This window comes from Acanthochromis polyacanthus, chromosome 6 (assembly GCF_021347895.1).
Source record: "Acanthochromis polyacanthus isolate Apoly-LR-REF ecotype Palm Island chromosome 6, KAUST_Apoly_ChrSc, whole genome shotgun sequence".
Classification (NCBI taxonomy): Eukaryota; Metazoa; Chordata; class Actinopteri; family Pomacentridae; genus Acanthochromis; species Acanthochromis polyacanthus.
Genome location: NC_067118.1, coordinates 9,147,815 through 9,175,004, shown reverse-complemented (window position 1 = coordinate 9,175,004; position 27,190 = coordinate 9,147,815). Strand labels below are relative to the sequence as shown.

Sequence of the window (27,190 nt, the reverse complement as noted above, 5' to 3'; positions counted from 1 at the left end):
TCAAGTAAAAAGATGGTGGGCATCTCCATCTCTTTTGTTTTTAAATAAAAATGCCCATTTGTTTGGTGAGCCATGATGAATCTTGGAAGCTAATCTCTCTGTATGCTCACATTGTACATATCATTTTGTTAGCTAATGGTGCTGAAAGGCTAACTGATGGTTAGAAAATCCTTGTGCATTTATGTTAGCACATCAATAGAAGTGTGAGTTTTCATGGAAAACATGAAATTATCTCTGTGACCCCAAACTTTTAAACAGTAGTGTATTCTGCCTTATTCTCTGTATTCGGTGGAATTAATTGGTGTCACCGATTTGTTTTAATTTAGATTTTCTCCACACTCGTCGCTGAGTCGGCCGACAAAACCACAACCAAACTTTTCCTTTCTCATTATGGACTTTATTATCAGCACTCAATAATACAGCTCAACTTTAAAAACAAGCAAGTCACTCTCACCAAAAGTCAACAAAAAATGACCAGGTACATTCAGCAGAGGAGCACAGCAGCCAAACGTGAATGATGTTGATTAAAGGAATGGTCCACGTACAGCACCCAAAGGCAGATCCAGCAGCAGAGAAGAGCCCAACTCTGATGTTTTGCGTCAGAGCCGGATTTTTTTTTTAACAATAAAAACTGACCATATTCCAGTTCCTCCTTTTACTGTGATCATAATTTATCTAATATCTTGATTCAACAGACCTTATACAAACCTTCAAATGGGAGAAATCTAAGGCGTTACATGATGAAAAAAAAAACTACTTTAAAAATGTAATTTTCATTAGATGAGTGACTTGCTGTTGATCTGCTGTTTCCTCTCCAGAATTGAGTCCATGCAACTTAAGTTTGGCACAGAAGGAGGCAGGAAAAACAAAAAAAAACGCAAAGAAGTAATGCCCCACCTAACTACAGAAAGAACTGTGAGAAAAGATACTTCTTCTGTTTAGATTTATGGTATCTTCATGTTTCTTTTTTTAGGATTCACAAAACAAAACTTAGGACACGTTTCCTATGTAGACACCACTTCAAGTTGCATAAAAGTAAAAAAAACAAAAAACAAAAGAGACGTTACAAGAAAAAAGAAAAGCACAGTGAGAGAAAAACTTGCACGCAGTCAATCATCAAAAACGTTACTTCTGTGTTGTTATCATGCTGGTTTAATCATGTAAAATGGAATATTAGTAAGTTGTTTTTTATGGTCATTCTCTTGTGGTTAAGAGAATATTATGGGATGTAGAGAAAAACAGTGAGGCTGCCCTTTGGATATGCATGTAAGGACCTAAGTCGGTAGACTCACACGATGAAACATTATGCATAGAAAAAGGGAAAAACTCAACCTTCCTATTAAATCAACTCCTAAAAAATGCTTTGAAATGACGACCAACCCTTGGCATTGGAGATTTGAAAGGCTAATTCTGGTGTATTACAACCTGACGTGGTTTCTCATTATTGTGCCCACATTAATGAGAAGTACGGCAGGTTGAAATAAACTTCATCCTACAAGTTAAATAATCTAATGACCTCGGGGCTCAAGGCGAAGCTCCCATTTTATTTGGAAATCAGTGGAAATAATCACCACCCACCACCTTGGTCACGGCTAGCTGCAGTCACAACATCGGTGAAGGACTTCTTACAGAGCTCCTCCTTCGTATAAACAACACCGTGTCCCCGTTAGATGTTAAATCCCACCAGCTCATGAGGACAAAGCAGCTCCCACAGCTTCAGCCCACCCTGGACAGAAACGTGCCGTCTGCTCTCTGCTCGTTGCTACAGTGTTTGATGAGAACGTCTGTCAGCACCACTAAAGTTGCACCGTAAAGCTGTTGTTAGGCATTATTAGTTAATACAGAGCTGCAGAGCCAATTCATAAACATGATTTACGTACTGATTTCTGTTTCTGTGCGCCTCAAAAGGAGGTGCTAAGTTTGGTAGCGTCACCCTCCCTCCCCCCTCCACTGGACAGACGGACTCTTTACAGATCAGAGCGATAAGGGGGGCAGGACAGAGGATGGATGATGGAGAGGATGAGGGCAGGTGACAGAGAGAGAAGGAGAGCCGTGATGGAGCTGGGGGTCGGTCAGGTGGGTTGTCCTGCCTTGTACAGGTGTGGTCGGGGGTTTAGGAGGCTTCGGCCCCTGCAGGGTTCCAGCTGTGGCTCCGGCCGCCTCACTTCTCGCGGTAGTACAGCAGGTACATCTTGAGCGGTTCTGGCAGCGGCAGGCCGAGGATTCGCTCCCTCAGGAGGTTGACGGCCGGCTGTGGTCGCAGCAGCTCGCCAGTTTCCTTCTCCTCCTCTTCCTCCTGCTCTTCCTCTTCGTCCTCCTCCTCCACCGCCTCCTCCTCCTCCACCACGCTGCCACCGCCGCTTCCTCGTCCAGACCTCCTGCTGCCTCTCGCCGGCCGCCTCGCCTCCCTCTCGCCCGCCTCCTCCTCGTCCTGGTTGTTGTTGCTGTCCAGCGGGGCGGGGCCGATGCCGCTGCTGGCCACCACCTGCCGGGTGGCGAGGACGAGGGCGTTGCAGTGGCGCCGGTGGACCCGCCGGCGTTTGAAGCGAGGCCCGTACTTGTGGAGACCGGCCACCGCCAGGCCGCGGCCCACGCTGAAGGAGGAGCCTCGGCCGCGGGATTGGCTGTCGCCTCCATCCGTGGTCACTCTGAGGGTGTGGCGGATGCAGATACGAGCCAGCTCCTGTAACGTCCGGACCTCGTACTTGGCTGCAAAATACAGAGCCGAGAGGAAAACAGTCAGAAACTAACAAGCAGGATCATTCCACCTCAATTCACCAAACTGTTCAATTCAGTTTCATTTATGTAGCACCAATTCACAACATGGCTGCACAGTGGGTCAAAAATGAGCCGGAGAAGGTTGTTTTCTTCAAACACTTTTGTAATGAAAAGTTTTTATCATTTCATATTCCAGCTATTCCTCAAAAAACATGTTTTTGATACCATTCCATTCACATTATTAAGATACATTTCAGACTTCTAAAGAAACTGTGGTACTGGAGGGATGAGAGCAGCAACAGATGGAGGAAAAGAGCAGAATAATGTCAACAAAATGGATGTGGACATTCGTCTGTGTAATATTCTTCTTTTTCAATTATCAAACTGTACAAAATCTGTTCTAAATTAAAAAATAAATCTACTTCAAACATGAAGTTCTTCTTGTGCGGAAAAAATCTAATACAATCAATAATAGAAACGACTATTCTTAACCAACTCGGGCTGGACCCGAATATCGGTTACCACGGTGGTATCACCCCCCCCCCCCCCCAACAAACAAAAACACGTTGATTGTTGCACTAGTCCTTTTAGACTCACTTATGGAAGACTGTAGGTTCCAATCACTCGTGCATCTAAGAGTTAATAACATTCATATGCACAGAAAAACTAAAAGCAGACAAATATGAGGTGTCCAGGCTGAAGCATTCAGTGAACTGAGGCTGAATCACCCAACAAATGTGACCAAAAGTCAAAATGAGACTCACGTAGTGGAACGGTTTTGGGTTTTCCGTTGGTGCTGTGTTTGGGGAGCACCAGAGGGGCGAAGGACACCGAGATGATCTTCTTGGTCTCCCAGCTGTTGGATCCTGTACGGGTGATCTTGGTCAGCTGCAGAAAACACAACAGGATTAAGTTTTTTTTTCTGCGTTTTGTGTGGAAGACGTTTTATTTCCAGCTGATTTAATTCAGCAACTTCAAGCTCCTCTGCATGTTTTGTATACAGACATGTAGGGACTTCACTTCTTAAAAGTAATTTAACACTTTTAAACTGCATCAATGAGAAAATAACATCTGTTCTAGCATCAGATTAACACATAACACCCGCAGACAAAGATGTGTGGAGGAAAGTTTCAGCTTCAGAAAGAAGCATTACTGCAATATAAAGGTAGTTGTTTACAAGTAAACATTGTGCAACATTTGCATAAACATTTCTTCTACATGTCAGTGCTGCACTGTAATACTAAATAATATCATTATATTGGGTTTACTGGTTCATAGAAAGTAAAATACCTATGCAAACAAGCATTTACATGATATTTTATTATTTCTAGTTTTTAAAGTTGCAGTTTTTACTGATGATTTGTCATTTTTTATCGAATATTTTGTCTATTTTCTGAATTAACGCACCACCTTTTTACTACAGTTGTGAACGGTGCTATAGAAATGAAGCTTATTATTATTAATATTATCACTGATTAATTAAAGTAGAGATGGTATTTTACTGCTGCACAATTTTATTTTGAACTATTTTATATGGATTTGCACAAAGTAAGAACTTAGTGCACATAAAAAGAAGAAAATTAGCAAAGACCTCAACTGAACTGTATTTAGAGTACCTTTAAAGTAAAGTATCTGTAGTTAAAGTACCTTAAACGGTACTGTGAGTACATTAACAATACATCTACTTAATTACATTCTACACACACTAAAGTCCACATCTTCTATAAAATTAGCTGCATTATTGCTTCTGTCAGTGTTAACACTGAATTTCATTTTGATGTAAACGTAACCAGTGTTCTGACTGAATACTAGATACTGTATGTAGTGCCAGAAATGGAATTAAGTAATTAAAAAAAGCAATTAATTCCACAATAAACAACAGTTTTGAGATAACCATAACCAGAAAATAAAACTTTTTGGAAGGTGAAACCGATTCATATTTTAGTATCTTGTACCATTTCACCTGATGAAGGTCGAGCACATCATGTCTCAAATATATTGAATTTTGCAAGTTCAAAGTTGTAAAAAAGTTTTTGGATATGCTTCTGTCTTGTACGTATCTGTCTCAGTAAATAAATGTGTAGAGGTCCGTTATGTTACAAGGTTTTACCCCCAAAGGTCCGAAATGTCGCTGACTGGCTGAGCATGCTAACATCTACCCTTAAACAATCTGCAAAAAGTAGATTTCTATTTGTATTCATGGTGCACAGAAACAATGATAGAGGGAAGTTTAATGAGTTAATAAACCTCATTTTAAACCAAACCCTTATTTGACCCTGTAGAAATGCAAAAGAAAAAGGATGAATTTAGCAGCATTTTTTTTGTTTCTAATGTTGTAGTCTAATGTAGTTTTCTGTGGATCTGGATGGAGCGTCCCAAAATCTAAAAAATAGCCCTTCAGGAGCATCTTGCTTTGAGCCTGATGCTAAAAATTGGAGACAGCAGTTTTTAAAAAAAATGCTGGTCTTTAAATAATGCAAAGATGGTCTAAAAATGTAGTGAGCTGCATTAAGGGTAGCATTTTTAGAAATCCATATTAAGGACTAGAAGTTAGGATATCTGGCCTCTGCTGCTTTGACTCTGAAGGCTCCTTTGTTAGAAATTACCCACCTAATGTCAGTGCAATTCTAAATATTGGAGTCCTTCTTTAACATTTACACACACACAGTGATGAAGGCAAATAAACAGAAAAGAAGTAACAGCACTGTGAAGCATCATAAAGACTTTAGGTCCAAACCTTTTCCTCCAGAGGCATCACCAGGATTCCTCCCACCTTCAGGAGGTTCTTCATATAATCTTCATGTTCCTTCTGCACTCCGGCTCCACAGTAAACTCTGTCGTACTGTCGGCTCTCTGGAGGGATCTCCAGGCAGTTACCGGCCACGAAGGACGGCTCACAGAACTCAAACCTGAAGACACACAGCAGCAGTGACACAGGATGTCTGCAGGAGGAAACTAGAAAAACACTCAGAGAGCGCCGTACTCCGCCAAGGCTGCTCATTCTCCCATATGACAGTGTCAGAAAGGCAGCAATTTGGTAGAGTAATAAAGAACAAAATCACTGGAAGTCTGGAGGACCTACTTGTCGAAGCTGTCGCTGGTTTTGATGAAGGAATCGAGCTTCTGGTAGGCGTACTCGATCACATCTGCATGCAACTCGATCCCATGATTCACTCCAAATGGTCCTGGTCAGACAGAACAGGTTTCAATGAAACACGTGTACATGGAAACAGAAGTGTGCTGCAGTTTCATACCGACCAGTCAACATTAATACACTTTGATCTGGATTACTCAGTTTGTATTCAGAAAGGCTTTGATATTTCAGATATGTCTACAAGACAGCTCTTAGTGTTGTTAGAACTAGAAAACCCTTATCCTACATCGGGCTACTAAAGTTGAACAGATGTGGTCTATATAAATAAAACAATAACACACTATTCATTACCGCCACACTTACTACACTGTATATTAAACATTTTACATTAGACCGTTTCTACTCATGTTTATAGTTTTAGGTCATATTTTGTATTTTTGTTTATCTATATACCACATTGTTCAAAAGTTTGGGGTCACTTAGGAATGTCCTTGTTTTGAAATAAAAGCATTTTTTTCAATGAAGGTGACATTAAATGAATGATAAATCCAGTCAAGACATTGTTAATGTGCTAAATGACTATTCTAGCTGGAAACAGCTGATTTCTAATGGAATATCGCCATAGGGGTACAGAGGAACATTTCCAGCAACCATCACTCCTGTGTTCTAATGCTACATTGTGTTAGCTAATGGTGTTGAAAGGCTGATTGTTGATTAGAAAACCCTTGTACAGTTATGTTAGCACATGAATAAAAGTGTGAGTTTTCATGGAAAATATGAAATTGTCTGGGTGACCCCAAACTTTTGAACGGTAGTGTATTTGTTCTTGCTCATATTTCTGACTTTAACATAAGCAATTTCCCTACTGGGATCAATAAAGTACTTTTGATTGTGAAAACTTTAAAGCAGGACTTTATTTCAGCTAAATTTTGGCTTGTAACTGAAAGCAAACTCACTAAATCCATGGCAGTGTCACACTTCTGTTTACATCTTCTAAAATTCACAAATAGTAATGCTGCAAGTATCAACATCTATTATTATAAAAATTGCACTTAACTGTCAAGAAATGTTGACATCCACCTGTAAAGATCTTGCATATTATGACAGTCTGGAGTTTCTAGTGACTCTTACAACTTTTTTTTGCTGCGATAGAATCTTTGAAACAAGTGTCGTTGTCACAAAAAAAAAAATACTGTGCATTTTGCTTCTTTTATACATTTATTTTAGGTCTTCTGAGAGAATGACAAATTCTGCTGGGTCAAAATCAGACATACAGCAAACTAAATGATCAGTTTTGGTGATGTAGAGTGCTGTGATAATCAGATTTTTGTTTTTTTAGAAAATTATCATTCAATACTGTCATAATATGCAGGGTCTCTACATGTGGATGTAAACTTTTGGTCACACCTGCATGTAATGAATAATGTTTGGAGATGAGGGGTTCAGTTTTGTCAGTAAAGTTCAAATGAACACAGATGTCGGTTCATACCCAGTATGAGGCCGACCATGGTGCTCAAGTATCCGGTCCCACTGCCCAGGTTGAGGAAGGAGAGTCCAGGATGGAGATCCAGAGCCTCCATCACCTCAGAGTAGATACACGGAGCAGAAAGGTGGATGTTTCCATGTCGCCACGCCAAGTCCTGAAGACAAAAGAAAAGAACAGTATGTAGCTGTGAAAGAAGTTTCTATACACTGAAAGACCACATACAAGACCGTACATGCAGTCTTCAGTTTCCAGTCACTCCTGTAACTCTGAGTTTTTCTATGATGGGATCATTAAAACGTGTCTTTGTCACAACAAACAATCATGAACTTTGGTTCTTTCATAGATTTATTACACTTGTCATGACACAATCTGGTGGGTCAAAAATATACAGACAGCAACGATGATATTTGGTGAAATTTCCCATTTTCACCTCAACTAGGCACTTTTGGTTTGTGTCTACAAGCTTCTGGTTTATGTTTGACTCCTCTGGACAGAACTGGTGCAGTCCAACTAAATCAGTTGTTCTTCTGAATTGTTTCTGATGTGTGTTTGGGCTCAGTGTCTTGTTAGAACATCCAACTGTGTCATCAACCTTCTGCTGATGGTTTTAGGTTTACATCCTCCTTCTTCATTATTCCATTTACTTTGTGTAAAGCTCCAGTTCCACAGAGCATGATACTGCCACCACCATGCTTGATGGTAGGTTTGGTGTTCTTGGGGTTAAAGACCTCACCCTCTCTCCTCCAAACAGATTTCTTTTTTTTGTGGCTAATTGACTTCACAAGTCAGTGATTTGCTTCTTCAGATCTTTGCTTAACTTCTCAAGATTTTTCCACTGTAATGTTGTTTCTGAGTCCAATGTGTGGATCAAATGGGTTCTATTTAAATGGGCTCAGAAGAGTCATCAGCTGTAGTCAATCAGAATCACTCACAAGACGTTAAGAGGCCCTGCCACTAAAAAAAAAAAAAACTTGAATCATACAGCTTTGTACGTCAGGAAAACTGATAATTCAAGTTATTATAAGTATATTTTTGAACCAGAAGATTTTTTAAATATTTCCAGAAGACCTCTAATAAAGTTACATAAAAATCATGATTGTCTTTTTGCGATAAAGATGCACGTACACCCCCTGTCAAAAGTTTTAGGACACTGTCTCATTCAAATAAAGTAGAACCTGTCCTACAACTTTTGGCAGGGGGTGTACAGCCATGGCCATAAGTTTGGACACAGCATGACTTACTATGTCTGTTTTGATGTCTATTACAGAACATAACTAATATTTTTTGACAGCACCAGTTTAATTAGTCAACAAATCAACAAGGGATATAATATTATCAATAAATTCCAACAATTGGAACAACTTTGTTCCCAAAACATAATATTAGAAGAAAATAACAAAAAAATGCAGTACTTTCACAACCGAATTTGGTAAGAATAACAAAATGACACCAAACTCTTTTGATGTTTTTTTAAATATGAAACTTAATATAGTTCTCAGGAGTTGTGTACTGTATTGTACGTGACAATTTTGTGGTATTTTCTAAGATTCACAAGCGTCATGGTACTTGTGTCCAAACTTATGGCCATGGCTGTATTTCATCATATGATGTGATCAGGGCAGGACTCTGATCATACATGTAAAGTTTCAGGCAGATTGGAGCATGTTCAGGGCATTTACACAGCATTTGAAATTTCATGGCGAAGGATCAAAATTCCACCACGGACACGCCCTTTGACTTTGGAAAAAGATTTTAATACCTTTGGATCATTAAGGCCTCCTGTATGTACTGGCCGAATTTGAGGTGAATTGGAGTTTCCCCCTAGGAGGAGTTTGCTCTACAAAAAAATGAAAAATGAGCAAAATCTGACATTCAACACAAAATAGCTCACTTCCTGTTGGGTTTGGAATGTGGCTGTCACTGACTTTTTTGTTCAGCCTGATGTGCTGCATATGTGTACCAAATTTGGTAGATACACCCCCTGTCAAAAGTTGTAGGACAGGTTCTACTTTATTTGAATGAGAAAGTGTCCTAAACCTAAACTTTGACAGGGGGTGTATTTCAATCATTCCATCATAGCAATAAAGACTCACAGGAGACAAACTCAATACTGCCATGATATCCAGGTCTTTACAAACGTATAGAAACTTTTGTTCACGACTGTACGTTTACCAGCTTTGAATTTCTTTTGAATCCTGGAACTGGCTGATTCCACAGACTTCCTCTCTGCTCACCTTGTAGGCGTTGTCCCGGTATTCGTCCAGGTAGTAGTCGGCCCGGTCGATGGCTCTGAATGCTCGCTCCACCAGGTCTGAGCGGATGTAATAAGCCTCCTTCAGGTTGTCAATCAAGTCGTCATTGTCCTCACCGGCACTCACAGCTCCACCCATCCTGACTGCAGGAAGTAAGAAGGACTCAGGTTTATGATTGCAAATACACAGCACTGCTGCACACAAAAACAGCATTTCATCTGCTTATGCTCACTTTTTTAAATGTTTCATTTCAGCATTTTTCAAGCGATTTGGATTACTTTTTGAAATGGGAGACTTCAGGGTTGAGAAATGTCAGAGTTCTGGATTTGTGGACTTTAAAACTAGAATTATGAATACAGTGAACCCTCGCTATAACGCGGTTCACCTTTCACGGCTTCGCTGTTTCACGGATTTTTTTAGGGCAGTTTTTTTAATGATTTTTTTAAACAGCGCATTGTGTTCTGCATCCTGATTGGCTAAGGGACTGACCAACGTGAACAGTCTCCGCGCCTGGTCTCCTCTGCCATACAGGCCAGCGCTGCCTGCTGTGGAGCGCTGGACCTGTTCTCTCCTTGGTCTCCATGTAGTGAGACACCCTGAAAGACGGAGCCGACAGAGCAGCCTTCTTTTCCCCCGCCGTCAACCGGACAGTGGACGTGGTCCCCAGCCGTCTCTGGCCACCGCAGCCGCGCTCCCCAGGAGAAGAGCACTGGCGCGAGCCTTCCCCACCTTTGACTGCTCCAATTGATTCATCCGGCCCGCTCTCTGAGGCAAGAGTACCGCCGTGGCGTCCACCTGGCTGCAGCTGCAGCGCTCCCCCAAGTGCAGTATTGTATAATAACTGTAAAAAATAAAGCTGACTACTTCACGGATTTCACCTATCGCGGGTTCTTTTTGGAACGTAACCCCCGTGATAAACGAGGGTTCACTGTATGAGCAAAATATAATAAAAAACAGTTGAAACCTGAATCACATTACTCCGATATCTATTAAAACAAATTAAATGCAGCAGACAAATCATTTCTGGTCAAAGCTTCCCAAAATTGAGGATGCGCTATAAATAATTAAATCTTGAATAAAACGGATTAGCCAAGATCATAATCTGCAGACTATTCAATACTATGAACTAGGGCTGAAACGATTCCTCGAGTTATTCTAGTAATTTGATTACTAAAATTCCTTTAGGCAAAATTCTCTGATTCATGGCTCTGTTTATTCCATGACATACTAGACCTCAGGTCACTAACTGGTCTGGACCCAAACTTTGTCCATTACGGACCTGAACCTATAATCAGGAAATTAGAAGGGGATTTCAAAGCTTCTATTTCAACCAGTTCAGCTATTTCAGTGTTTACGTCGTTTATCAGATCAGAGGCTGAACTATGAAGACAGTTTAACAAAGTCAGACTTTCTTTGTGTGAGTCGACAAAAACTGAAACCTCAGTCAGAGTTAACAGCTATGAAGGTGGTTTTCTACTTTCTTTGTTAACTCAGACTTTCTGCTTCAAACTCGTCACACAAACAGGAGGTTTAACGATCATTTGACTCGTTTTCTGCTCTAAATGAACCGATCATGAACAGGTTGTTTTCATGGAGAACAATGAGGAACATAAACATTTATGACGGTTAAAAGCTGCGACTGGAAATGATGTCAGACAGGATTACTGGTAGAAAACTGTTAAATGTGCGTTAATGTATTTATTTTACCGATCAATGCAGCTGATTATTGATAACAGACAGATGCACAATAAAACTATCAGACTTCATATATTTAAACATGATGTTGTATTGAAGTTCATGTAGGTCTGACACTGACTCATAATGAAGGAAATCATTTTAATTTGTGGCCAAATCAAAGTCAAACTAAAGTTACTGGTTGAATATTCTCTGTAATCAATACTAATAAACTGATCAGTTTTCTTATTTGTGCTCTATCAGCTGCAGTAGCAGCAGTTTAAACAAACCAAATATTAGAACATATTTATGTGATTTCTGCATCACCAACTATATACCTGTGGGGTTCCCATGGCTTTAGTTTCAGTTAAATACACCTGTACTATATTAAATATGTACGATACCCATGTATATACTATACATGTATAATACACCTGTACAAATCACAAATGTACGCTCGTGTTCCACCAGGACGGTTACTTCTGCTGCACAGTGCGCTCACTTCCGCTTTTGATGCTGTACGTCAAGCGCGGAATCCGATTATTTGATGAACCACCAGGATAGTCAATAGAATACTCGATTACTAACATCATCGATAGCTGCAGCTCTAAACAATGTTTGTCCTTTTGTGACAACTTCAAATAAGGTTGGGCAATATATCATAATAAACAGACAAATTAGAATATAGTTGATGTAAATCCTAATATTGACAGAATGTTTCCTGAAACAAATATCTTACCCGACAAAAAGACTAAGTGATGTTTTTCGTAATATTATCACAAGGAATATTTCCTGTAAAAGCCATTACTTGGGATATATTTTAAGTGTTTGTTTATTTAATGGTGCAAAGCTGTCCTGACTTTTGCTTGTTTATGACGTCTGCAACGTAGAACTATGGAAACACCGGGATCCTGTGCACAGACATTTCTAAAGCCTCCAGCTTGAGGATATTTTGCACCTCAACTAATCATTATGCGTCTCATTGTGGTCATTATGTATCTGTTTGTGGTCATTTTGCATTTAAATTTGGTCGTGTTAGGTCTCATTTTGGCCGCTTTGCATTTCATTTTCCCTGTTTTGTGTCTATTTTTAGCCATTTTGTGTCTCTTGGTAGTCCTCCTTCATTTCATTTAGGCCATTTTGAGTCTCTCCTTGGTTTTAATGCGTCTCATTTTCATGGTTTTGCATTTTGTGAGGTATTTTGTCTGTGAAGATCAGCGCTTCCAAGGCCTGAGCCTGGCAGATATGTTCACTAATTCATATGTGCTCGCTGCTGGTGCTTCTCCTTTGGTGGTTCTACATATTAAAGGTTCGTGACTGGGAGAAAACACAGTTTCATACAGAAAACCAGTTCTGAAGCATGTTTTGTCGAGGATAAACAACTGAGACTGTGAATCACCTGTTAGACGGAAATAAATGTGTTTTTGTGTCACGTTGCTGAGCCAATAAGTCCAAGACAAGCCTTAAATTTCAGATTTGAAAGCACAAAATGCAGCATGTTTAGATCCAAGCACCAATAAAGCGGAGATGAAGGCCTAAACGAAGCTGTTGGCAGCAGAACTTTAGGTGTGGCTGAGCTTCACGAACGTGTTAGAAACAACAGCGGAGGACGAAGCCAAAGGACAGAGATCACAGGGCCAAGTGGCTGCCAAATGGTGGTGGCAGTCATGAGGCTACAAAAGAACAAAGGACGGTGCAGCATTTAAATATTACTGGATGTCCTGCCTTTGATGCCACTTTGAGCTGATGAAGCAGTCGGCAGGTGGTGAAATGCTGAAGGAACAAACGACAACGCGAAGCCTCGTTTTCAGAGCATCCAGGCTGAGATGGTGCCCGTTTGTTTTAGAACTGGTTTTAATGTTTCTGGTCCTGAGCTACAGATCAGTCAGTTTGCAGCTTTACATCTTCAGGTGGATCCTTCTGTTCCAAAGACATTAAATCTGAGGGTGACCTCCTGGTTCTGGTCTCTTTCGAAACCATTTTTTTTAGACTTGCTTGTATGTGATGTCATCTATTTTACTGAACCAGGACTTTTGCATGTTTTTGTATAACACACGAATATTCAAAAGTTTGGGGTCACCCAGACAATTTCATGTTTTCCATGAAAACTCCCACTTTTATCCATGTGCTAACATAACTGTACAAGGGTTTTCTAATCAACAATCAGCCTTTCAACACCATTAGCTAACACAATGTAGCATTAGAACACAGGAGTGATGTTTGCTGGAAATGTTCCTCTGTACCCCTATGGAGATATTCCATTAAGAATCAGCTTTTTCCGGAGAAAAAGGATAAATATCTACTAAGTGTTTTGTTGGTTGCAAGTAAGAAATTAATAATGAAGAAATGGCTATCGCTTTATATTCCCACCATGTCAGCACTGTGGGATATAACACTGGATATTTATAAAATGGAAGAGATGACAGCGTTTGCAAACCAAAAACAAAATTGGTTTGTAGCATGTTTGGAAAAATGGGTTGCATATATAAAAATTAAAAAGCCCAATTTAATTTTGAGTCTAAAAATGTGAAGACAATGTAATGGTCACTCCTCAATGTTCATAACGGGTTCACATTTCTGTTTATTTTATTTTACTGGATGGGAAATTGTCTTCTGAAAAAAGAACAATGACAATATGTGCACATGCTGGCATGTGAACTGTACCATCACTAAAAATCTGATAAAACTGAAAAATAAAGAATTACAAAACAAAGAAAAAATACTGCAATTTCCAGCTAGAATAGTCATTTACCACATTAACACTGTCTAGACTGGATTTCTGATTAACTTAATGTTATACTCACTGAAAAAAAAACATTTCTTTTAAAAATAGGAGACCCCAAATGTATGAACAGTAGTGTAAATAAAGTCATTATTATACTATTTATTTAGATTTTTTATTACTCTTTTTAATAATCATGAGCACAATTTTATAATAATAATAATAATAATAATAATAATAATAATAATAATAATACATTTTATTTGTAAGTGCCTTTCTGGACACCCAAGGTTGCTTTACAGGAAAACAAATACAACAAACAGATAAAGCCATACAAAAAGATAAAAACCACACATAAAGATAAAAAGCATACATAAAAAAGAGGCAGATAGAGAGAGTAAATAGTCTTGAACAGATGGGTTTTGAGTTTGGATTTGAAGAGAGACAGATAAATTTTGCACTTTTTTATTTATTCTATCAGCACAATTTGCATGCTATTTAGAAAGAGGGTGAATAAAGTATTTAGTCTGCCTTCATTTAATTCATAATACTCTTGTTTTTACACCTTTAATTTCCTTTAATCCCATTTGTTGTTTTGCCTTGATTTGGTAAGGCATGTTTGGGGCTTTTGTTGTTTTATTTTAAACCCTCTGTTTCTGAAATGTGCTGCATCAATAGTCATTATTGTTTCTTGGTGCAGTGAGCCCAGCTGGCCACCGGGGGCGCTGCTGAGCCAATGTGGACCACATTAAGTGGTTTAGTAGGCTAGTAGGGTACAACACTTCCTGCACAACGCCGCCGTTACAGTGTCACAATCCATCTGCTGATTCAGTGAATCAGCTCACACGGTTATTCCGCTTTTACCGGTGTTTTCACCGGAGAGTCGAAACAAACGCAGGTCCCGTTTTAACGCTAAACTGTCCGCGCGCTGCTGCTGCGGCGGCGGCGGTTTGCGCCACTCAGGTGATCCAATTTCGAAGAGACGCAAACAAAATCACGTTTCAACACGGCAACAAACACCGAGAATAAAGCGCAAAAGCAACCCAGAATGCGTGTAGAAAACTGTCACGGAGCGACAAGGTCAACACTGACGGAAATAACCGCGTTCAGCTCCGCGCTGGAAGAAAAGAAAAACACGGAGAGAAGAACGAGGAGCTAACGGGAGCTGTGAGGAGCCGCCGCGGAGCTTCGTTCGCTGCAGCTCCGCAACGAATCCTCACCGAGCCGCTCCGGTACCTGCTGTAACGGCGGCCGGAGAGTCGGGGTCCCGCTGGGTTCTGCTTCGGTTCGGTCTTTTGTTGTTGGGGCTCCGCTCACAAACACACCGTTGCTGCTGGATGTAAACATTCGGCCAGCTGACGCGCTGACGTCAGACGTAAGGCGACGCACGGAGACGTAAAGACGAAGGTGGCCTAGTTTCTGCTGCAACAGTCCACATGTGGCAGAAAAACCCACACAGAAACAATAATAGTCAATAGTTTAATTTTATTAACAACATTTATTCAGGCTTTGTTGTTAGGATTTTGTCAAACTGGGGACTTAACTCAGCACAGTTTAACTTGATCATTGTTAAGTTATTTACAATGAAATGAATATTAAAAGTGAGGCACTGTCCTGTAAAACATAAGAATGATGACAGATTTTTTAAAAATAAAACTGTAGTTTATGAAAAACACTATCATGAAAAACGCCATGCTGAAATGAAAAGGTACACTATAATATAGAAATTACTGTTTTGAAAAAATGGTTTAATGGTAAAAAAAGATTTCATCATATTTTGAATTTATTAAACACTGAACAGGGAGAGAGAAGTATCACAAATAAACACAGACTGACTGCAGAAAGACACAAATTCACTACAGAGACAAAAAACGTAATGACAACAAACAAAACACCTACAAAACCTCAAGAAAATGTATATAGATATGAAACAATGTTTTGTAAAACATCATAATGAAGTGTGATTTTCTGAAATAAAGGTGCAATCTTTGAAAATGCATTATGAAAAACGGAATCATGAAATAAAAAGGTATATTAAAATACAGAAATTACTACATTTAATCATAATGAAATATGTTTCAGTATTTTCTTAAATTACTCCAGAAATTATGTTTTTTTGTATGATTTCGTCATATTTTCAATTTTTTAAACACTGAACAAAAAGTGGCTATTCAGGATTCTTGTTTAAAGTCTGTCAGAGGCAGCACTAGGATTTTGACACATTGGGGATCAGCTCAGTGCCCAATCTTTACATTTTTACCTGATAATTTGAGCAAAAACCTAAAAAACAACAACAATACAATTATGAGACAGTGCAATGTAAAATAGCATAATGAAGGGTGATTTTCTGAAATAAAGGTGTAATTTATGAAAATGCCATTGTGAAAAACAGCAGTTTGAAATGGGACATTATGAAATAAAAAAGTACACTATAATACAGTATTTATTTAGTAAAAACTTACACAATAATCACTGGATAATAGAAAGACAAAAACACTACAAAGAGATGCAAAATAACTGCAAATGATGTGTCATTTATGGTCCTTTTAGTCTGGGACTTTTGCTCCTTTATTGCATTTCAGAGTATTAAAAACATCAATTCAAACTTTATTTTATTTTTTGTTAATTTTGAAGCTTTTGTTTTCTCTCAGTAATTTTTTTTGACTGCAATAACAGAGCATTATCCTCCATGCCATGTGGGAATTCATCATGGCCTTGTTCATGGTTTTAATGAGACCTTTATTTTATCTTTATTTTATTGTACTTTCTGTAATTGTTGTCCTGCTTCTTTCATGCTTTATCTATATCCATAACATGTAAATCTCTCAGGTGAGGGATCAATAAAGTTTTATCTTATCTTAAACTCTGAGGGAGAGAGGACTCATTTTCAATATAATATAAGATAAGACAGACTTTAAAAGCAACTAAATCAACTAAATCAAGGACAACTGGAAGCAAAATCAGACTACATTACAAACCAGAAATGGCCTAAATATAAAAATGAGTCAAGTTTTATGTTGGTCTGTATGTTATTCCAGGTTGCGGGTGCACAGTGACTTTTAAAATGTAGTAAAATATCAGTTTGTGAGAGGTGTTGCTATGATTTTGACACATTTTAACCTAATAATTTGAGTAAAAACCGAAATAAAATGTATATAAATATGCGAAAATGCTCTGTATAGCATCATTATGAATAGGGACTGCCTGAAATAGAAAAGGTGTCAGTTATGAAAAAATAAATTCCATTATCAAGTTGTTTTATTATTGGTTTATGAAACAGGGCACAATTTTCTATGTTAAATTTCTCGTTTAAAGTTAGTAAAAAAAAAATATGATGAGACAGAAAAGTTCCACAAATAAACACAGACTGACTGCAAAGAGACAAATTCACCCCAGAGACATAAAACATGATGGCTACAAACAAAACAGTTACAAAACCTAAAGAAAGTGAAAACAAATATGAGACAGTGCTCTGTAAAACATCATGATGAACAGAGTTCGTCTGAAATAAAAGACTGACTGCAAAGAGACACAAATTCCCGACAAAGACATAAAACATGATGACTACAAACCAAACAGCTACAAAGAAAGGCAAAATGACTACAAAGAGATGCAAAACAACTATAAAAGATGTGTCATTTATGTCTTTTTCAGCCTAGGGGCTTTATATGTGAGTTAGAGTGTTCAGTGATCCCACCCTGTTTGTGAAATCTGCCTCAAACCTTTTACCTGTCGGGTTTGCAGATAACTTTGTTCAATGAAACAAAGACATTATAAAACTACTGTAAAGCAGTTTCACGTAGGTTTGCATCCAGGTGTCCGTACTCTTGGCAAAATAAAACTAACTGGCAGAAGGACATGTTTTAATCAAGAGAGTAGTCCTAACTAAGCTTATACATGCATGAATGTGCTTTTCAGTATGGTTCTACAGCGCTTTCTGTTTACGTCCACAAAGTAGGATGAAGACTGATTCAATGCTGTCAGTGGCTTTCTAGTGGATAAATGGAAATTCTTAGCGATGCCAAATCTTACAGTGGCCAACTGTTCATGTTTGTTTTGTGTTTGGCTGCAAAGAAACAGCAACTGTTGAACTATATTTCAAAAGAGCTGCTAAAAGAATTTGGCTGCATTAGTGTGTTGATTTAAGAATTTCTGGGTTGTCACAAAGCATCTGAGAGAGAAAAGATGGTCTTTGATAAAATACTGGTTGTGAGTGAGTTTAGACAACATGTAGACTCACTAAGTGCTCCACCAGATGTCAGTGCTGCTCAACAGAACAATGACATGTAAGTACACATTAATAGCAAACTGAGGTCCCCCATTTTGTTTACCAGTAAGACAGTGTGTCTCTTAAATGACTTAGCACATATTGTACACAAGCATTTTACCTATTTACCATAATGGTGTTATTACAGTGTTCGATGAATAGTCTCACACAACCACATGCATGTATATACGCAGTTCTATACGTCTGAGGCCCTAATTGGTATAATGCACGTCCTTGACCCTTAGCCTCTAAACCAGGGGTGTTAAACATGCGGTCTGCGGGCCAAAACCAGCCCACCTGAGGGTTGAATTCTGCCCCTTTTGTAAAGAGTAAAATGTACAGAGAAGACATTAACTACAGATTGTAAATTGGTAAAACTATGAATTTTAAATCATTTCAAGACAAGCTGTTTTGATCATAAAGTAAAATACTAGATTCCTCATTGTTCTTTTGTGGCTTTGTGTCTTATTTTTGTAATATTTTATCTTGTTTTTGTTATTTTTTTGTCTGACTTTTGTCGTGTGTTTTATGTTTTTGTCCTTTTGTTTTGTTTTTGTCTTATTTTCTTTAGCTTTATTCATTGTTTTTTGCATTTTTTTGTGTTTTTCTGTCTCCCTTGTGTCGTTTGTGTAATTTTTTGTCTCAGTTTTGTAGTTTGTCCATTTTTTTTGGTGCTTTGTAACTTTTTTGCGTAATTGTTTGTCTCTTCTGTTTTGTTTCGTGTCATTTGTCTCATTTCTAGTCATTTAGTTCTGGTGGTTGTGATATTATGTCTCATTTTTGTAATATTTTGTCTTGTTTTTTGTCTTTTATTGTCGGACTGTTGTTTTGATCATAACTAAATGTTTTGTTCCTTTTTGTAGACACTCTGTGATCTAAAAGTTGTAATGTGTAAATGATAAACTGAAGCATATTATCACTGAAACTGAATTTATTTTTCTTAAGAAACTTCAGGTTGTTCAGGATGTTTTGTTGTTCAGTGTGAACATTTTAAGAAGATACATTTTGTACGAAAACAAAGGAAAAATTTGGAGTTGTCGTGATTTATGGGTTGATATGCTGTAATTTAACTGATCCGGCTGATTGGAGATCATGTTGGGCTGAATGTTTCTCTTGAAATAAAATGAGTTTGACACTCCTGCTGTAAACCATTACCCTAAACTTAATCTAGACTTTCTTAGTCAGCATAAACTTTAAAACAGGTATTCCAAGGTTGCATATTAAAGTAAGACCCAGTCTGTTTTTAAATATGACCTCCCTGCCCATGTCTTAACCTCAGAAAATGATATTGACTTACACTGAACTTCTCGTATGATGGAAACTCATTTAAATTATGTTTCATGGTTGCTAAAAACTTGGAGGTGTAGAGATAAAGCTGTGAGAACAAGAGATCATTCCTCAAGTTTAATACCTAAGAATCAATACCTAAACTTAAACCTAACCTTAAACCAAGTCTTCACCCTCAAATTAACGATTGTTTTGGATTTGCTTTTTGCCCCCATAAGGAGTTCCCACAATGTGACTGTGTGCTTTATGTCCAACCAACACAAGAAATACAAGTACTGCAGCTAAATGTGCAATCCAACCCTTACTCTAACCCTAGTAATGTGATTCTATGTGGTTCTAATCTGGTCTAAACACTTAAACGACCATCTGATGTTGTGAGGACCACACTTGTCTTTGTGGAGGAGCCCATCTGCACTGTACTCCCTCACTAAGTAAACTTCAGGTTTCCCCAATCCACAGTCTTCAAGGATCTGAGATGGACACTGAACATAGAGAAAATCAATAAAAAGGCTAAGCAGAAGATGCATGTCCTGCACCAGGAAGTGCAATCTGAAGACAACTTCAGAAACTGTAAACCCTCAGAAACTGTTAATTCAATAATTCACTGTTAATTCAATAATTCACTCTGTTCTCTGCACTTCAGTTACTGTCTGATTCTGACAGTAACTGAAAAAGATAGACAATGAACAACGGACAGTAAAGACTTGAGAAAAAATGTCACATGAGGTTGACCTGGATTCTGCCCAGGACTTCTACATGTCCAGAGTCAGTAAACAGACATGTAACATCACTGCAGAACATCACACCTGTAGACAACCTACATAAACTTCCCCCTTCTGGTTGGCGGTACAGAGAACTGAACAACAAAACAACTCGACACAGAAAAACAACAACTCATTCTGAATCTCAACAATGAACCACCATATTTACCACAGATTTGGATGAAATTTTCACTGAAGGGCAGAAATGACACAAGGACCAAGTGATTAGATTTTGACAGTGATGCAGCTTATAGTCTGGATCCACAGATTTGTTAAAGATTTCTGTATCATTGCGAGATAACGGCACAGCATCACTGTAAGCATGACAACAAGTGAACACTTCATCAGCTGCCTGCTGACGATCACATGACTGTGATCCTACTACAAATCCACCACTGAGGACTTAATGGGACCATTGGAACTGATACAAGGCACAACTGATTAAATTATAGAGGTGTTTCCGAGTCCCATCAGTTCCCGCCGCCCACTACATATTTAGGTCACGCAATTCAGTGTCCATGCAAGATGTACGCATGCGTAACACACACCTGTGCTCAGCGCAATGTCATTTTGTTTGTGGGTACATCCATATTAAATGGCCACATTCTAGGGTGCCGTGATTTCTGCCACAAATTTTTTCAAGATTTCACCTGTCAGAAATGATACGACGACTGAGCAGCTTTGTTGGAGTACTGCACTCTCTGAGTGCTTCTCTAGTTTATTAAGTGTATATGCATTAATCTTTGGATTATTTTAAATGTGCTCTTACAAATATCTATACTTGGACATAATAGTTTAACACTAGTTTTCCTTCTGTTACCTGTGGTCCTTGTTTAACTTTCCTGTTGTCCTCATTTATGGACACCCAAAAATATTGTTTCCTTGTCTGAAAAAAAATTTCCCCAAATTTCTGAAAATTTGCAAAACCTTCAGGAAGAAAATTCCAATAATTCCTTCAAAGTTTTGCTTAAAAGATTTATTTTAACAAAATCCCCCAAATTTCTCTGGATTTTGGTTGATTTTTTGGTGAATGATCTTAAGAAACATTTTTAATATTTTTTTCGACCAAAAATGTTTAAAGATTTCCCAAAAATGTTGAAAATGTAGACATCAGACGTTTCACTGTGAAAATATATTTTTTCCCCACACTTTCAAACTTTAAACTGAGTCAATTGTGACCCACAGGACAGCGCAAGGGTTAAATACACCTGTGTTTTACTTTGTGCACGAACAGTTAAGAGTCAAATTCCATGCAATTTTTCACATGCTTGGCCAATAAAGGCGATTCTTTTCCTGATCATTTACATAACGTGGTCTCTAGCAACTGCCTAAAACTAACGTGAACCTCTGAATCCCAAAACAACCATTTGAAGGTGTTTCCTAAAGTGAGGACCAGCTTTACACAAGTGTCCTCACTTAGTATAAAACTAACGTAAGTCCTCACAACAACAGATGCACAAGCACGCACACACACACACACACTGTGTTTTTCTATCATTGTGGGGACTTACCATTGACTCCCATTCATACCTAACCCCTACCCCTTACCCTAACCCTAACCTTAACCCAGACCAAAACAATGCCTAACCCTAAAGAAACTTTTTTGCACTTTTACTTTTTTCAGTAACAACAACATGGCCAAGAAAACACTGTTTAAACTTTTGGGGACCGAAATGAGGTCCCCACAAGTGACATTGTTTTCGGTTTTCCTACAGTTGTGGGGACATTTGGTCCCCACAAGTATAGCCAGCACCTGAGCACACACACACACACACACACACACACATATGCAGTGATAATATAGAGTCATGTTTGTCTATGAGTCTTTATTTGTGTTTTTCATAGAGAACATTTAAAATGCTTCATACCCCCACAATAACTGACATCACTTCTCTGCTTTATAACACTGACACAGGAACAGGAACATGTACACAAGTACACAAACACACAGTCACAAATTCGGCCCATCTACAGTGTTTTACTTCCCGAACAAAAATAAAAACAAAAAAACATGAACAAAAAAACATGAGACCCCGAGGACACACAGCCAAGGCCTGTCCCACTTTACAAAAAACGGTGCAGTAGCAAAGGAACGAGCACGTCTACAAAAGTAACAAAAATTACCATACAATCTATTGTTGTGGAAGTGCTTGTAATTTTGGAAGTTTAGTACTTTTTTTTCTTTTTAAAGGATATCAATATCAATGCCTAGAAAATCACCAGTAAAAATAGCTCATCTCTGTAAAAATGTGCTAGCAGGACAACCCTTGGCTGTGGATTTTTTTTTTCTTTGTCACAAACTAATCTTTTTTTTTTTTTTTTGGGAAACCATTTTCAACTTGTCTTCAATACAACAACAATAACACTGTTTTTCTTCTTAATACAAATATGTACACAGACTTCCACTTGTTTCAAAATAATGCCCTGCACACTGATGCATTATCTAGGGATGAATGACGATGATGTTCTTCAGATTTCCTTCACAGAAACTGTCCATGCAGTTTGGTACCTGAATCGACAGAATGAGATCACAGTTTCTTTAGCCTAACAAAAAGCTCGTCGTTTGTTTTTTTGTGTGTTATGTCTGTCACAGAATGGCCTCATGCCTGCATGTAAAAGACACATTTATTTTTACAGAGTAAAACCTGCCCCTCCCCCGCGAAAAAGTAAGACATTTAGATCCAGACTGAATGTTTTCAGCAGTATTAGAACCAGGTGTAAACATACCCTATCTTGAAATGAGTGGAGTGAGAAAGGCACACATGTTAAGACCACACAGCTTGGAGACTACAGCAGGGGAGGTGGTTGGTTTGGAGGGGCGAGGATCTTTTGGTTTTGCTCAGCTTGATGAAAAAGTGCCACTCAGCTTGACATTTCTTTATCGTGAGTCATTTTCTATGCGGTGCGCCCTGCTCGTGACAGGTAAAAGGTGCCCCCCACCCCCCACAATAATAAAACCTTAAACACACACCTGGATTTTGGTGCAGACTGGTTTCCCTGAAAGTTTAATTTCATCCCAGGTGCTTCAGGGGGGAACTGAACCCTGACCAGTTTGTTGTTCCTTTGCTATTTAGAATAATAAAACTCCTCACTCCATCACTCAGTACTTTTATGTAAATAAGAAAACATACAGTGCGTGGGCGCAGAACCGACTGTGGGCTGCGTTCGCTTTCTCAGCTGACATTTTTGTGAAAATGCTATGCTTTCATGGCCTCAGTGTTATTCATTTACATACCTCAGTAGACAATTTCATCAAGCAGTTTAAAAGGGGTCATGCCATATCAAATAAGTTAGGAGAATATTCACAGTCTTAACACTCTCGGGTAGCATTCTCGTGCATTTTCAAGAGAAGGAATACGCTACTTTGTTAACCAAATGCATCCAAACTATCCTTCCTGAGGAAAGGTTAGACAAGACGTGAACAACAGAGGGGAGTGGAGCGGTGGAGGGCTGGGGGGAGGTGGGGGTTTAAAAGTCATAAAAAGCTTTGACATTCTTTTGAGTGACGGACACGTATTTATGCAACAAACGCCTCCTCCTAAAACAAAGGGGAGATAGTGTAGCCTGGCAAATCAATTTCCCACTCCCACGCACTCATCTCATTTCACACGAGGCCTTGATCCAGCCGCTGCTATCGCCTCTAGCTTCAGCTGACTGGCTGACCTATGGCATTGCTCTGTTCTGCTTTAGCAGCTCTCCCCGGTCACCTGAGAACCAAACTCTGCTTCCTGTCAATCTCTTTTGGTTTTTTTTTGTTTGGAAAAAGAAAGTACCACTTCCTTTTTTTAAAAAATACATTTCGAACCCCCTGAATCAAACACATGTCTCTACCGACGCAGCCTACAGGTGGTTTATTTCTATGTGAACAGCAACAAACAGGTGGGACAACGCTATTGCCCGTGATCTATCTATTGGGGTTCTCACAAGTCAAATGCTGGCATTTTCAACGGTTATTCAGAAAGTGCACAAAGGAGTTTCATTCTACATTGGCTAAAAGCACATTTACAACATGCCTTTGACATCAACAAGGGTATCATACTGTACACCACAGCAGCTGCGACGCATCACTCAAAGGCAGGTTACACTAAAGTCTCCTACTTGCTTGTTTCGTTACATTAGAGGGCTCACAGCGAGCAGGCCTTGACCATTAATAGTACAATAACTGCACAATGTCGCTAAACACTATGTGCAGAACATTATTCAGAGGCATCATCTTTTTCTTTTTTTTTCAGTTTTTTTCCCATTTACTACACATGGACTCACATGACACTTAGGAACAAAGAGCCAACCATCTAGTTTCAAATTGACATGTCATTTCTCAGATTCAGTAGTACAACAAACAGTAGATGTTTTTTGACAGTTCTGGATCAAGGACAGACAGATAAAAGAACTCAAAGAAAGAAAAGGAAACCTATGAGAACATTTCCAAAGTACTGTATCATCAACAATGTGCCTACTTTGCCTTCAGCTTGACTGAACGGTATGTTTAAAGCCACAGTTGAGCAGGTCTTAGTGATATTAAATAAGGTGTAACTGCCTCCTATTGATAACGCCCCCTCACATCTCTTCTAAACAGCTAGTGATCCTTTGATAAGGTAATACAAGAGAAGAAGAAGAGCAAGTCAACAATTACACTGGAAAAATATATGTATGTTTATATTCATATATATAGCATCTTTAAAATCTATTTATACAGAATGTATTTATAGTGTACTTATGGCCATCTTGGCAGAGAAATAAAGGCATCTGAAACAATCACCACTCTCTTGATGCCGTGGTCTTCTCAGGACCAGACATTGTTACATTGCAGAAATGCGAAGAATCAGGAAAGAAAGTGAGTTCTCTTCTTCTTTTTTTTTTCTCAGTGGCACTTTGTGCATCAAAAAATTAAAATCTAGAGTAAGGCTACAAGGGTGTGTATGTTTATCTGATAGAAGTTTGTCAAAAGGAGGCCATCCTACAGTATCCTCTAGGGTTGGATATGTCGCTGTGTTGGTGTGTTTTAGACCCATACATCCAGACTAAAACACTGCTGGAAACAGAGCTCTATACATGTACCATTGTACTGATGAAAAGAATAAATAAGAATTTGTTTAAAAGAAAAAGTAGTAATTAAGCAGCCATGGTACATCACAGAGGTTTTGGGTGAGCCGGTGCTGGCTGCTACAAAGCGCTTGGGAGAGGTAACATTTTCAAACTATTATGTTTTTTTTTTTTACACTTTTCTTTTCACCTGACAAAAGCAAACACACAGAGAGACCAGATAGCAACAGAACAGTGATTGCTTTTGTTGGGTTATTTTTACAATCAGCTGCTGGTATGTCTCGGCATTAGCAATCAAACAGTATTTGTATTGATTTTGTTTCTTTATTTAAATATTAGCAGTGGATCTTTGAGACTACTCAAGACTCAACCGTCACATCACGCATATAAATAACAAAATAAATATACAGCCATATCAGTCAATTTCTTTCATATTATTAAATAAATAATAAATACATACTTTTTTTTAACTTCTCAGCAGTGTTGTTTTGAGTGTAGCAGTAACACAAATAGGAACACAAACAAAAAGGGAAAAAAAACACAAGAACAACCAAAAAAAGTTTTTTCTTGTAAAATTATCAAAAGAAGAAAAAAAAAAGTGTCGTTATAAAACATCTGCACTTAAAAAAGGCTTTAAAAAAGTACTCCAAAACAAAATATGCCTTGTCAGTTATCTATATAGATTTTTAAAATATTGAAACATCTGCAAATTCGACCGTGATAATCAGTAAAGATGCATTTTTTACGCGTGTGTTTTACAAAACAAAGTTAATAAATAGATTGCTTCAAATAAATAAACCTCAATAACATAAATGGCAATAAGTTACAATTTAAAAGTTCACAAGTTTAAATAATTCATATATAACAATAATTATTGTACCACAAAACTATTCATTGAAATGAAGTGCAATTCCTATGTCGATAAATACTATTGATATGACTAACTGAATTTGAAATGAGTGCACACTATTACTATTATCATTTCAGTTTAAATTAAAAAAGGGGGGTAAAAGGGTTAATCTGCTGCTTTTTAAAACATGATATCATCTCTTCCTGGATCTGTCTGGTGATTTTTATATCTCCGCTGACGTCTTTGCTGCAGTAAAACCACCCGAAGCAAACACATCTTCAGTTTAGTGCACGCTTCGTATTGCTGGGGTGTGTGTGGTCGTGGGTCGGAGAGCTTTTCGAAGCCACAGTGAATGCTACAGGACGGCGATGCTGAGAGTTTTCTCGTCCCCGCCTTCCTCCACGTCTTCACGGCTGAAGCGAAGCACTATTTTGACCGGCGCAACGGTTAAAAACCCTCTCCAGAAACAGTTAAGGACACAAAAGAGACAACAGGTAAACATACAGCATATTATCAAAACCCCCAGATAACAGTTTCCAGTAACATTATTCTTCTTTTCCATCCATTCTGACTGAAGGAATCGGTTTCCTCCGATGAAATCCCAGCAGCAGCATGGTGTGGATTTTGGTCCGCGTCACTTTTCTTCAACAGAGTGCTCCCTGGGTTGATTTTTTTTAAGTTGCTGTTTATTGAAGTAACCTGAATTCCCTTTTTTGTTTTTGAATCTTATTTCAATATATTGTAGAGTATTTCAACATCTCTTCATCTCTCCCTCTCCACCTCTGTCACGCTTTCTGCGCTTCAGGACAGTTTGGGTTTTCTCTCCGTCTGAGTGTGTCGAGCCTCAGACTTTGATGCCCTTCACGGCTTTGTTGATGCTCTCCAGCAGCGCCTTGTTCTCCGGGCTCTGGAAGCAGTCCTTGTTGGTGTACATGTCGGTCAGGGTGCTCACGTAGCTGTCGAAGTTCTGCTCAGTGATTGGCTCCTGCTGTGGTGCAAACGACAACCAATCGCAGCTGAGAGGAGCAGCAAAAAA

At 38.7% G+C, this 27,190-nt stretch overlaps 2 protein-coding genes across 7 annotated transcripts in view; both read right to left on the bottom strand.

The window, feature by feature from the left end:
- Positions 1–375: 375 nt before the first annotated feature.
- LOC110959243 (protein-L-isoaspartate O-methyltransferase domain-containing protein 2) lies at positions 376–15,324 on the bottom strand. Its single transcript, XM_051950148.1, has 7 exons — positions 15,183–15,324; positions 9,533–9,693; positions 7,302–7,452; positions 5,801–5,903; positions 5,456–5,627; positions 3,483–3,606; positions 376–2,709 (listed from the first exon to the last, which is right to left on the bottom strand). The coding sequence occupies exons 2-7, from the start codon at positions 9,686–9,688 to the stop codon at positions 2,162–2,164; spliced, it is 1,254 nt and encodes a 417-aa protein (XP_051806108.1). The 5' UTR covers positions 9,689–9,693; positions 15,183–15,324; the 3' UTR covers positions 376–2,161.
- A 6,748-nt stretch (positions 15,325–22,072) lies between these two features.
- myt1b (myelin transcription factor 1b) overlaps positions 22,073–27,190 on the bottom strand; it is a 69,775-nt gene continuing 64,657 nt past the window's right edge. For 5 of the 6 annotated variants that reach the window (XM_022206034.2, XM_022206037.2, XM_022206036.2 and 2 more), the window contains one exon: positions 22,073–27,142. In XM_022206034.2, the coding sequence (XP_022061726.1) occupies positions 26,999–27,142 (144 nt within the window). In that variant the 3' untranslated portion in view covers positions 22,073–26,998. The remainder of the gene's footprint in view (positions 27,143–27,190) is intronic. The other variant, XM_022206035.2, reaches the window with a different exon arrangement.